This window comes from Amblyomma maculatum, chromosome 9 (assembly GCF_055883805.1).
Source record: "Amblyomma maculatum isolate TAMU_Amacu chromosome 9, ASM5588380v1, whole genome shotgun sequence".
Classification (NCBI taxonomy): domain Eukaryota; kingdom Metazoa; phylum Arthropoda; class Arachnida; order Ixodida; family Ixodidae; genus Amblyomma; species Amblyomma maculatum.
In genome coordinates, this window is record NC_139352.1 from 67402723 (window position 1) to 67417118 (window position 14396).

At 43.8% G+C, this 14396-nt stretch overlaps 1 protein-coding gene across 1 annotated transcript in view; it reads left to right on the forward strand.

Annotated features, from left to right (window-relative positions):
- The window catches only part of LOC146179296 (uncharacterized), a 60807-nt gene extending 47758 nt beyond the window's left edge, over positions 1-13049 (forward strand). Inside the window, exon 12 of the mRNA XM_084580167.1 lies at positions 12987-13049. Coding sequence (XP_084436293.1) covers positions 12987-13049 — 63 coding nt within the window. The remainder of the gene's footprint in view (positions 1-12986) is intronic.
- Positions 13050-14396: the final 1347 nt, after the last annotated feature.

The window sequence follows — 14396 nt, forward strand, 5'->3', positions numbered from 1 at the left end:
AGGAGCAGCAGTAGCAGCAATTTAGAACTGTGACGCGAACACTCCCACGAGTTGTTTTCTGCAGACAAGGTGTTCAAAGAAAAACATATTCGCAAAATATAACATTTAATGACGGCACAGCAGGGACTATATATGAATGTGCGGGAGGTGGGATTTCAGATGCGTAATTTCTTGATCTGCACGACAGGTCGCCACAATGAAAGGCAAAAGCAAATATTTGACGAGGAGAGAATAAAAGGTAGTTGTCACATTCTCGATAGATAACTACCTACATAGATAAATCCACTTTTGCTAACACGCCCTACGTTCCCCCGACAACCCGCACATCTCAATGCACTCGTAGCGTACTATGTTTCATCTCCACGTGCTCGTACTTGTTCAACTTCGCTTATGGATTAGAAAGTCGTTTTCAATTTCGCTTCATGTGAACACTTGCATCCCATATTTACTGTACTGATCCCTTACCTCGACCTTCTCGTCGGGGCTGTCATACATGGCATATCGATGCCGAGATGAAAAAGAAATGTATATGTATGCTGTGAAATCAATCTTCAGTCAGCAGAATAACAATTCAACCGATCTATATACTCTCCCCCTCTTTACGCTAATGTCATCAAAAGCAAACTTCACTATAAAAGGTACCAAACAGCACGCCCATCATTGAAATATAGGCACGTTCTCCTTGTTTGCACCGTTCTTATATCCGCCGTCTGGACAACGAAGCACGGAATGAAGTGACAAGGTAATCATTCAAGACCAAGCACGAAAATTACAGCGGCTGCATTCGATATCAAGCGCGCACGCTACAGAGCGATATCAAACGCACTCCATATCGCCAGATATGCTTCACGCTCGCACTATCACGTAAAGAGCAGGAAGTAGGCACGGCGCATGCTCCGGTATGACCGCTTCATCCCCCACGGAACACCTATTCGGAGTGTCACCTAGAAGCCGTGCCACACGGTAGCTAAGTGGGTAACGTGCTGAGCTCGCACACGCGAAGACGCTGGTTCGAATCCCAGCGCCTGCAGCGCTTGTGCCTTCGATCGCTGTGTTGCGGGGACTGAGATTCTTACTAGTGCCGTTCCGGATCCTTGGAGACTCCGGCTGTACACTTAGCCGCCGTGTGTGGTGGACAAGGGGAGGTGGTGTGCCTTTTAGGCACATTATCTCCTCTCGCTGTCCCCCGGGCATCCGAAGGGTGGATGCCTGTTGCTGCTGCGGCTGGTTTTGTGCGCATATGGTACAGCGGTAATGATTATGGAAGACGCAGTGCGGCGACTGTGCGAAATGCGGAAGACAGTTGAGAATCGGCATCGTGCCTTAATGTGCCACACTGAGGACGGTTTCCACATCTACATATCCGCCTGCTTCTGAAATGAATTGACTCTGTCTCTCTCTCTCTCTGCTAGCGTGTTCTGTGTACCTGCTGTATCGCGTTTATTCCATTTACGAAACGCTGATTGTACAAATGCTTCATACTACAGTATTATACAGTACTTCAGAGAAAGAACGATGTTGCCAAAAATTCTAGCTGACTTCGCCTTTAACGTCTTCGCATTAAAGTAGATCTCCAAAGCTCACTTTCCAGTGTCTGCACTGCTGGTGTACGAGGAGTTCGTCCACGAAGCGGAGGTACTCCAGACCCGGCGGGCACCTAGGGATGTTCTCCAGGGGTGGGGGTATTCTGCATGGCTGCCAGCACGGCATCATGCACCGCGATGCCAGGCTACGCCAGGCTGCCCACGCACGACGGGCTACCCAACCACGTATGGTTGCCCGACTAAGAGCGGCTGCCCGCCCATCATGGGTTGTCCCCCCGGTACTCGAAACTGGTGGTTCCCGCAAAGAAGATTTGCGGCTGCCGCTCCTGCATTTGCTGGATCGAAGCCATTGGTGCCGCAACCTCTTGCTTTGAAAATTTCGCATGTTCTTCGGATGCTACCTGTGCAACATGCATGTACGTGCGGTGGTTCAGTGGACAGCATTGAGCGGCCGAGCGGAAAGTTCGGAGTTTAGATACAATAACGTAGAGGTACTCTGACCAAATACGAAGAGACAGCACAAGCACAGACATGGAACTAAGCTTTTGAGAGTCATGATCATATGACTGATTGACTTGCATAAGCCACAGACTCCATAGTCATAATGACTGACTCATGACAGGACATTTATATACTACTTCTCATTACACATGACTACCAGGCTCATCTTGTTATGACGTCATATATCACATGTTACATTTTCCTTCTAAATTTTGCGGACACGTTTACACGAACGTTACCAAGTAAGGCTTTCGCCTTGAAAACAGAGTTTGCAGATCCTACCCAACCGGCCATGTTGCATGGGCGAGCGGCGTCCGACACCCTTACAGACAATCAGTGCACGACCATGTCAACTGCAAGCTATATAGCGACACCTGACAAAAGCAATCACCTGTCAGCCATGCCCATAATATTTCGCTCAGCTACATAAACATGCAAGGAGGTAGAAAAAGAGCGAAATGGCTAGAGATAGAACAGCAGTTGAAGGATGACAGAATAGGTATGTACGCTCTATGCGAGACTCATCTCAGGGATCTAGAAGATCCGCCGTTTTTAGAAGGCTACGTCTGGGAAGGGTGCAACAGAACGAGAACGAAAAAAAAAGGGTGGACGGGTAGGTATATATGTTGATACACCAGGGAACAAATTGGCAAAGAATAAAATTATCTTGAAAAGAACGTATCTGGGTATCAGGAACAATTACCGGCATAAGGACATGGCTAGGGGTAGTTTATTTAGGAACAGGACACCAAGGATCTTGTTGAATGTCTCAGTGACGATATAAGCCAGTTTGAAGACAGGGCCGATATTATTCTGCTGGGGGACATCAACGGCCACATCGACGATCTGGATGGATACACTGATTGTAACGGGAAGCTAATGCTAGATTTATGTGAGCGACACGACCTAGTTATAGTGAATAGAGAAACAAAATGCGAAGGACAAATCACGTCGGAATTCCGCAACAGGCAGACGACTATTGGCTACCATCTAATGTAGCAGGGAATGTGTAGCAAGGTCACAAAAATGGAAATAGACGAAGAAGGGGAGTGTAGTCTGGGAAGTGATCATAAACGTATTCGTCTGCAGATGGGGCCCTTGATGAAATGAGAAATGGAACATAGACAAAACGAAAACGCAAAATTAAACGACGATCAAATTGCGCAGATAGCAGCAGACATACAGGAAGCACTAGAGAAGCCCCCCATGGAAGACTGGGGTTATGAGCAGATAGAACTACTCATAAGGAGGAAAATTAAGGAGGTTGAAGTAACAAACCGCTGGAATGGAAAGAGGAAGCCATTGAACAACGACGGGCTGCTTCAAGGGAACACCGAGAGGCAAAGAAAGCGCAGGTATCTCAGGAGGCAATTGACCAAAAATGGGAATCATATCGACGAAAGAAACTTAATGTACAGGTCCTCATCCAAAGTAAAATAAAGCAAAAGAGCTTTATAGTTCAGGATGCGCGTGTGTAAGCACACCTTCCATTCTCCTCTCAAATAAAGAGCTCATCTTTCTAAGGAATTGATACTGTTGGCACATGTGATTCCTGTTTTTCTGGCGTATAAATTGATACTTCAGGAGAATAAAATTTGTTGGAAGTTAGCGCGCTCGTGGTGTTCGTCTCTCGCCTTTTGTGTCCTCGTCTTTTGCTGCGCTATAGTGTATTGGAAACATGTACCAACAAGCCCAAAAAACCACGCTACTAAAATAAAGCAGTCCACCGATCGCTGGATGGCTGACACACACGATGCCTCTAGAGGAGGACCAAGAAAACTCTGGAACCATATAAGCTGGCTAGGTCAAAATAATGAAAGAAAGCAGGACCGGATTCAAGATAACGAGGGAAATTGTTTAAAGTGAGACAACGCAGTGAACTACATTACATCAGTTATAGCCGAGTCATTTAAGTGCGACGATAGGGTAATCTCCGCAAACCAGGAAGGAACACAAGATAGCAGAATACAAAGCAGCTTAGAACTGACATATCTAAACTCGAAAAAGGCACAAAATAATATGCCTAAAATCACATCTACAGGAATAGATGGAATTCCGATCAAGCTAATTAATGAACTTGGTCCAAGAAGTAAGGAAACGTTAAAAGCTTTGTAAACAGTCATAACGAATACGCAAATTCCGAACAGGTGGCGGAAGAGTAAAATGAATTTGATTTATAAAGAGAAAGGAGAAAGGATGCACATAAAATCCTACAGGCCGATCCTACCATAACATCTGTTATGTACAGGTTGGCCATGCAGGCGGTGAAATTAAAGGTGCAAGCATGGGTAGAAAGTAACAAGAAACTCGGAGAACTTCAGAACGGCTTTAGAAATGGTAGGCGCTGATGATAGCCTGCTCGTGCTTACATGCATCGAAATATCTAGAGCGGAAAATAGACCTTTGTATTTCACCTTCCTGAACATAAACGGGGCGTACAACAACGTAAGTAAGGAACTCCTTCGAACATATTAAAAGAAGGTATCGGTTATGAGATAACAGAATTCCTGTTCCTACAGGAAATATACCGGGATAACAAATTAGAAATTACATTTGAAGGGATAAAAAGTACGGAAGCTGTCAAGGTATACAAAAAATTAAGACAAGGTAGTCCTCTATCACCGCTGCTGTTCATGCTTTATATGATAAACCTGGAACGGAGGATACAAGAAAGTAACCTAAGTTTTAACCTGTCATACAGATTAGGTGGAAAGGCGGTAGAGCAGCGCCTCCCTGGTTTGATGTATGCAGACGATATTGTGTTGCTAGCTGAGAGTCTGGAAGAATTGCAAACTCTAGTTAAGTATTGCGAAGACGAAGGTGGCGCTCTAGGCTTCAGTTTCAGCGGAGTTAAGTCGCGTCTGATGATTTTCAACGGCTCAATTCATCAGGGTCTTAAAATACAAGGCCATGAAATACCCAGAGTAGCAGAATATAAATATCTCGGGGTATGGGTAAACGAAGGATTGGCATACATTGGAAAGCATGAGCAATCACTTAAGGCCAAAGGGCGAAGAAATGCCGAGATAATGAAGCATAGGACATTGTAGGGATACAACAGAATGAGGTTTTGAGGGGTATTTGGAAAGGAATTATGGTGCCCGGGCTTACTTTCGGAAATGCGGTTTTGTGCTTAAAATCAGAGGTACAGTAGACATTAGAAATAAATCAGAGAGCCGTTAGACGATTAGCGCTAGGTGCCCACGGCAAAACCGCAAATGAGGCGATACAGGGAGATAGATATTGGCTGGACATCTTTCGAAGTACGGGAAGCTCAGAGTAAAATATTATATGAGGAACGCCTGAGGAAATTGGAAAGTAACAGACGGGCAGCTAAAGTATTTAAATATCTATCCTTAAAAAGTGTTGACTCACAGTGGAAGAAAAAAACTAGGAAACTAACCAGTAAGTATGCTGGTCACAAGGACGAAGAAATAAAGAGCGTTAAGCAACAGGTGAAAACACAAAAAGTAAAAACTGGATAAATTCAATGCAAAAAAAAAAAAAACAGAGTGTGGAATTATACCGAAAGTGGATAAGGCAGATCTGGAAGGAAGCTTTCTTTAATAACTCAAGAGACAGTGCCCTACTTTTTGAAGCTAGATCAGAGTGCCTTAGAACACGCAGCTACAAAAAGAAATTTAACAATGAAGATGACGCATGTGTTGTATGTGGTAACTCCAGTGAAACAATTGACCATATTATACTCGAATGCAATGGTATCCATCCAGAAGTCGATGCAGGCGCAGTCACTGTTCCTGAAGCTCTGGGGTTTAGAGATACCAGTGGCCGGGTAAATAAACCGGCGGTGGAAGCTAGCAAAAAACGACTGGAAGATTGGTGGCTGAAAGTCAGAAAAGTGACATAATGTTAGTAAAGTAGAAACAAAAATTTAATAAATAGAATGATGGTATAGAGAACCAATCTAAAACAATAATTAAGATATAGGGAGAAAAATGAGCATGATAGCTACTGCTACCACCCCGTTTTAAAGGGGACGCTCCTATATTCCATCCATCCATCCATCCATCCATCCACATCCACCCATCCATCCATCCATCCATCCATCCATCCATCCATCCACCCACCCATCCACCCATCCATCCATCCATCCATCCATCCATCCATCCACCCACCCACCCACCCGCCCACCCCCCACCCATCCATCCATCCACCCACCCAACCACCCACATATCCATCCATCCATCCAGACATGGCAGTAATTGAATTACAGTATCGAAATTACTGTAATTTAATTACCTTTTTGGTAACTTGTAATGCAATCTAATTACGTTTTTTGTTTGGTAATTTAGTAATGTAATGAATTACTTTCGGTAGTAATTTCGCAGCAAAAGTAATTAATTCCTTTCGAAATTACTTTTACTGAAGTGCGTCCGCTCTGTCCCGGTTTTTGCTCTGGTCCTGTTTTTGTAATGGCAAGTGCTATAGGAAAGAGGGAAGGAATAGCTCTCTGGGACGGAATTTGGCAGAAAGATGAAAGAATGTGTGTGCTTCGCGTCTGGAGAACAAGTTTTTTTTTTACTAGGTTTACTTAGCTTTTGCATGGATGGAAACTAGAAAATAATTTTAAAATAATTGAATTGCTCAGTAAAAGTAATTGTAATGTAATTTCATTCCTTTTTGGGAGAAGTAATGAGTAACGCAATTTAATTACTTTTCTACAATTTTCAGCAAAGTAATTAGTATTGTAATTTAATTGCTTTTCAAATGTAATTTTGCCATGTATGCATCCATCCATCCATCCATCCATCCAGAAAGCTGGGCATATAGAGGACTCGGGGTTGAGCTCAAGACTTTAACAGTACGCTCTTTATCTCCTTTCACTATCGATCTCTAGACATGTTATAGACTCCTTCCCTTGGGGCTCTTTTTTCCCTTTTCCTCCCTTTGTTCCCCTCCACATGTGTAGGGTAGCCTACTGGACATCGCCTGGTTAACATCCCTGCTTTTCTATTTCTCCCTCTCTCTCTTCGAACTAAACTGAACTAGTAATTATTTGCTCCAAGTACCAGCGGAAGATGTAAGAATAGCAAGCGGAGCAATTTTTTTATTTCTGATGTTACACGATCTGTACACCGTATCTTTGTTATTTCCTGCAACTATATATTATATATATATATATATATAATATATATATATATATATATATATATATATATATATATATATATATATATATATATATATATATATATATATATATATAAAAGTGAAAAATTGCTTCATACTGTTTCCAAGTTTATTTGTAGTCGACGTTTCGGCAGGAGCCCTGCCGAAACGTCGACTACAAATAAACTTGGAAACAGTATGAAGCAATTTTTCACTTTTATGTAACCTCTAGCAACCAAGTACGTCTATTTACTTATGCTATATATATATATATATATATATATATATATATATATATATATATATATATATATATATATATATATATATATATATATATATATATATATATATATATATATATATATATATATATATATATATGTATATATATATCGGCTATTTGAACTATACGCCTTTGTCTTACCGTACGCCTTTCTGTGTCTGAACAGCAGCAAATACTGTTTCAGCGTTCTCCGAGTATTTTTTGTGCCATCCCGTTATTTATACTGCATGCCACAACGTAGGAGGCACAGGCTTTTATCAGCGCCTCCAAGCATCACAAGTTATTTTAATGAGCTGATTTGATTCAACGGTTAAACCACTGGCATCCAAAAAAAAAAAAACATCCCAGTGTTCTCAGCGATTGAAATCAAACAAAATGTTCTTCATGCAACATCTTTGAAGCTTTTTGTCAGTGCCTAAAATCATCCCGAGATACTTAAGTAAGCTGGTTTGATTTAATTGTTAAACCTTGAACTTCCAAATGAAAAAAAAAGTACCATGTTTGTTATTCATAGGGTCTCAAGAGAAACGTTCCCCATGTAAGCCATAAATGTCTAAGGGCGAAAAATCCAATGGTTGGTCATAGATTAGCCTTCAAGAAGAGATTTGCTCGTGGGCATCCACTGCAAAGTCGGCGAATGCTGGTTCACAAGAATATAATGGTACGCGGGAACAATACTGAATAGACCGATGCAATATGGCTGACTGTTGAAACATTTAAATTTAAATCCAAATCAACAGTTCCCACGGAATTGTGTTCAGTGTAGAAAGAGCCTTGGAAGCGAATTGTTTTGATGGTGGTACCTTCGCAAGTCTGATTCATTGCCGAAAGACACCACAAACAGTCGCTAACCTACGCTCTTCAGCATAACAAAAGGCAGCCGAAGTGCTACTCCTGCGCTAGGAGCAAATGTGCAAGTGTCCAGTTTTCAAAACAGAAGGACAGAATGAGAAAAAGAGCGGATGCACGCAATTACAGAGGCGCCAACAATGGAGGCCGGAGTTCGCTCGCCGAACAATCACGACGACAACGAAACGGCGAGCTCCTCGTCCTCGCGTGTAGGCCGGTGGTGCTGGCGGCGCCAGCGCCGCAGTTGCTTATAATTGCAAATTCGTTGTAGAGGGTACATTACACGACGGTGACGAAAGCCGGCGGGCCGCCGAGAAGCGAGAATCGTCAGACCACACGCATAAGGATAGCTTTTGAAAGCTGAAACGGAGTAAACATGACTGCGAGCCAGTAGCCAGCTGGCGCACGGCAAGTTATGTAGACGTTGTATAAGCCTTAGCCAGCATGTGTATGTATGTCCCATTAAAAACAAATGATAATTAAATGTGATTGAAATTGCAGATGCTACATATACCACCTATGGTTTGGTTTGGTCCAAAAGCGACTCAGGCTAAGGGAAACGCCATAGTGGAAGCCTGCGGAAAATTCAACCAACTGGGTTTGTTTCGCGTGAATTGACATCGCATAGAACACGGGCGCCTTGATTTTCGCCTCCATCGGAAAGCGGCTGACGCGGACGGAATTCGATTCCGCATCCTTTGGTTCAATAGTCGAACGCCCTAACCGCTGAGTCGCAGTAGCGGGTAAATATGCCCTCATGTATAATGCAAAACTTCAGTATAGCGAAACTGAGGAGCAGTCCTTTCACAAAAGCACCGTGTTTGATGTTCATCGTAATAAATTTTTTGTTGTTGCTGTTGTCTTTTTTTTTTTTTAGTAAGTTCGTTGTGCACTATTTCGTTGAATATGCTACTCGGACAAATTAATTGTTAATTCACTGCAAAGACAATTGATGTTGGAAACAAGAACTATAAATTCGCGTAAGAAAAATTGTTAACAACACCGTAGTGTCGTAATGAGCACACGAAGTTGAAACTATTAGGCCAGCAGATTCACCTGCCTAAAGTGATTTGCGGATTTTGCTTGAACGACGATTGCAAAGATAACGGTTGCAAAGCCTCTTAGCAACCGTTTATGTATTTGCAGCGGCTGGTCTCATTACTGCACATAGCTCTCGAGCAAAACAGGAATTCGTTGTTCGCGTTATTTCGTTATAGCAGATAAGTGTTTTGTGTTAACAGTGATTTTGCAATAAGCGAGATTTGACGATATTCTACGCGGACTAATCCTACAACCGCGTGTTGTACCCCTTCTTTGAGAAATGTTTGCTTGCAGTGCCTCTCTACAGTAGCGAGAAAAAGAAAAAATATATATATATATATATATATATATATATATATATATATATATATATATATATATGCTGGAGCGAGGCAAACAATAAGTTCATTCACGTGACCTTCGCGACAAGGACGTGTGTATTATGCTCACCTCGCACTGCACACAACGGTGCGAGATGTGAAAGTGCGAGCAAAATTAAAGCACACTTCAGCCCGAAATTGCTGGCCACTTCTTGAGTTTCCACCCAATTAGGTACGCGAACTTTAGTGTCGACAGTGTTTCGTTTTGATCTCGTCCGCCTTCCGGTGTGGCTTAATAAAGACGGCTCATTTCTGAAGCACTCAGGAAAGGCGATAGTGGATGCCCGCAAGAGTGGCGGTCATTATGATGACGCACTGCGGCAATTGGACGCGATTTTCGTCCAAACACTTCATCAAGTTGGCCAGGCAGGACTACGAACAAAGCAGATCTGCAGATTGAAGCAGGGAACGTTTCAAGGATTTCAGCATCAATCATAATTGTCGCTGGGAAAAATCATTCTCGCGCATGCATTTTTCCTTTTCCCACGCATTCGCTCGTTCTTCGGACCAAAAGCCGCCCACTTTCTCTGCCAGGGGTGTGTTTGTCGGAATGAACTACCAAGCACTGAAAGTGATTTTGAAAGTGTTAAAGATGCCTTGGAAGCAAGTGTTCTGAAGTACTGTTCTGTTACCCATTAAAATGGACTCCCGTTTTCAGTAATAACACTCTTGAATCAGCTAAGAACTTAATGGTACATTTGCATGGAAAACGCACTCCCGGCGATATTAATGCTGACGGTTATTTTTTTTTTTTCACGATACGGAATTACGTGTATTATAATATTAATTGTTGTATGCACCGGCAACGCATCCACGGAATGAGATTACGAATTCGTTCCAAGAAATCTGAGGGGCGTTAATAAATATGCACGGTAATATATATGGAGGAACCGGTAAGTGTCACGCGCCGATGAAAGGCACGCGAGACGGCTGCAGCAAAGGAAATTTCACCACGATAAAGATACCGTCAGGCATTTCCCTTTCAGACTGACAACATACACAGCAGCCGCCTTTGACACTGGTAGCCTGATCAATTAACGCTCAGTGGTCAAGTTGAAGGTGCCGGATATACCCCCCTCCCCCCACCCAACCCTGCCCCCTCCTCTCCCCCTCTTTTGCAGTCGTTCGAGCCACTGCCTAGTTTCAGGGAATGTGTACATCCGCGCATGTGTGATGTGGCCTGCGCACTGTGGGGTCTGTGACGTCGTCTAACAACGTGACGAAATGTTCGCGGTGCACCCACTCGCCTTGAAGGAGGTCGAGTCGCGTTCAAGGAGGCAACGTGTGCGGCGGGCCGGCGCGGAACGGTCACAAACCGCGCCGGCCGGCCGCGCCTTGAAAAGGCAAAGCGCCGCGGACCCAACCGCTGATGGCCGTGGAGAGCGGCAACCGGAGGTGGCGTGATCTTTTCGAACTTGGCGCCGGCTCCTGGTTTCCGGCGTTGCGCGCTGCCTTGCATCGCCCGCAGCCGTGTGTTCTCCTCTCCCTCGAAAACGGAAATGACAGCGGCCGGCCGTCGAGCTGCGACGCTCTCGGGTGCTCTTGGCAAATGACTGAAAGTTCGTTGCTCAAACAAGCCTGTGGGTTTGTGTCTGTGCATTCGATGTGCAGGTACTGGTTGGAGCGGGAGGTTGTGCCGAGCCTATTGCAGCGATCTTGCGCACGAGCCTCTCCAAGCAGCGGCGGTAATTTTGATGCCGGTGCGGAGCCTTTCTAGGGAGCAGCGACGGAGGAGAGTTAGCTCCCGGGTTTTTTGAGGAGGCACCTGTGGCATGCAACGCGATGCTTAACTTGCGCTATGCGCTGCAATCCTTCTTGCTCCGGCCGGTTTCCAGTGCGGCTCTTCTCTTTCTGCTGAGCCGGAGCTAGGGCTCTTTGCAAAATCACATACCGTGAGACATGCATTGCCAAACGCGGAGCCCCTTCCTAGTCGAGAAAACCTCGTTACTAGCCGGCTGGTAAAGATCAACGAAATGATGGTATAAAATTGTTTTATAATTTGCAGCAACCTTAAATCTTGCTCTGTAAAGTTACGGTAGTGTTAAACGTCAGAAAATCTTGCTCTGTAAAGTTACGGTAGCGTTAAACGTAAAAAAAAAAAGAAAAAAGAAAAAAAATCACATTTGCATAATGTTCAAAACATTAGTGGAACCTTTAGAGTAAATATAATTATAATGCTATCCTTTCTGTCCTTGATGCAGCCTTCCAGTTATAACTCAAAAGCGACACTACAATTTATATATTGCCTTGTACGTGTCTCAGGCACCCTCAAGCTATTTCTCAACAGCTTTTTCTTCTGGGGACCCCCAACGACATGTTGGAAATAAATGATGATGATCATGATGATGATATAGTTCAAGCACTATGCCCTAAAGATATTTCCGCAGTTAGTGCTGTATTGGTAGTTCAAGTAACAAAACTTTACACTTTGTTCTCTTGGATGTTCATGCCATAGTTTAATACATAGTGCGGACATTTAATTAAGCGTTAATTAACCAGACGCCGCTGGCACCTATAGGGCAGCCATCATGGCCTAGTACATAAATAAGCATGAGGACGTATAATCATTTTTGTTGGAATGGCGAGTACATGTATTAACTGTATGTACTAGTTGCGCTGGATCAGTGTCCTGTGCTGACTTGCTCTTCCTCCTGTTCGGTTATGGTTTGAGTAAAAAAATCACAATTGCCGCTTGAGTATTAAAATTAGTTAAAGAAGCGATTACGTCAGGGCTCACTTTCCAACTTTTCAAGGAAGCTATAAGAGAAATCAATTACTGGAAGAAAGTATTGACTTTTTAACAAGAAAGATATGAACATAGTTGCAGCATTTTGATGGTGCCTACACATAAAGTTATCCAGATGTGCCTGAGTGATGCTTGGTTATGTCGAGGTCAATTCAACAAAATAAAAGATTGCCACATATAGGAAGCCATCCCCACAATTTGCAACAGAAGGTCAGACCTGCTAAAGAATGCACCTGTATTGATAAAACTGCCGTTATAAGTATAGAATCTAAATCATCATCTATTTTTCAGGAATGTTCTACTAAAGCGCATTCAACGGGGACCTAAGTTTTTAGAATAAAAAAAAGAAACTGTTTCTTCTCGTCTCCTTCTCTTTTACTCGACTGAATAAACAGCAGAAAGCTTGTCAAGGCGCTTGTCACTGTCGGTCAAGCGGGGAAAATATGGTATACGGGCGGTAATGAGAAATCTCTGGATTTTGAATATCCTCTCTGCATATTTCCTTCTAGGTCGTGGAAGCCCTTTTGCTAAACGTGAACGATGGAGGTGGTCATGGTGACGAGTCACCATGACTCACCATCAGTCACCTCAACGTTCTTTCCGCTGCTCTGAGGTCCTTTTACAACTTAGTCCAAATGACAACACATGCAAACGCTGGCACTAAAAAGCGCGGTACAGAGATCGCTACAGGTCTTCCAGCATAAGGAGGCTGTTCATAGATACAGCATATTAGCTTTATTCCTAAGGAACAAACACTACACGTCATCCTGGAGTTCCCATATGAGCTAAACATTCGCTATCGTCACTACCAACGGTCAAAAGGAAACTTGCTCTTCTCTCTAACACCTCCCCCTCCACCCCCACCCCCTTTTTTTTTTTTTCTTAATCTCAGTAGTAGCAAGATTTTTCTGGGGACATCTTCTAGCTCTTTCCCAACTACGGACAAACAGCTCCAGCACTTTCATTTGTACAGTCTTCGCCGTCGGTAGCACGTATTCTTCGAGCCAGAGCTGATTGAAATGGGATACCAGTATCACGTCTGACAGCGGCCCACCCACTAAGTTTGTTTTGCTGCTGCAAACTATACGCACCCAACCTGCCATCAATACCACCTTCCATGCCAATCTCATCGCTCATCTTGCAATAAACGGCCCTCTCCATTACCCCATACTCAGGTGGTGCGTGTCCCGGGAAAAGAAAATTCTGGTAAGTTCACTAGACATTGGCTGGGGTACGGCTAGATTTGCATCCACGAACTATTCAGTTGGCACGCACATTCGCGTTTTATTTGAAAGCTGTTTTTAAGGATAGGAGACATGGATCCTACGTCGTTCTTTTTTTTTTTTTTTAATATCCTTTTAAGGCCCCCTTTCCCGGCGCAGACAACAGCGATAGCCAGATAATCCGCCCGGTGGGAGACAGTAAACCTGCTGCTGCGGGCTATGATACATGCGAGACAGATGGGACGATGACAGCAGTTCTCTTTCTGAATATTGACGAGGGAATTTTCTGCCAGCGGAACCGTCAAGTGGCACAACAGTGTCAGTGAACACACACTTTCTCCCGAGTCAGTAAGTGAAACTGGTTTAAATCGTCGCTTTTGAAAGAGTGAGACCATTCACAGCAGCAACAGCAGCAGCACCAGGGGCAAAAAATAAAGCTTGTAATAGTGCTCACTAGATGGCAGCAGCAGTACCGTCGCCGATATGTATTCGTTTTGCGAGTTCCCTGGCTTTCCGAGAAACGACGGCAAAGGGCTGGCTACGCCTCCCGGCGGATGCTACGCAAATAAAAAAAAAAGCAAAGCAAATCTATGAAAACGAAACTAGTTGACAGCCCGCAAAAGTGAGAAAGCCGGGGCGTTGCGAGTGGCTTTTCGAAAGCCTTTGAACGGTACGAACCCACCGCTCCCCAATGCG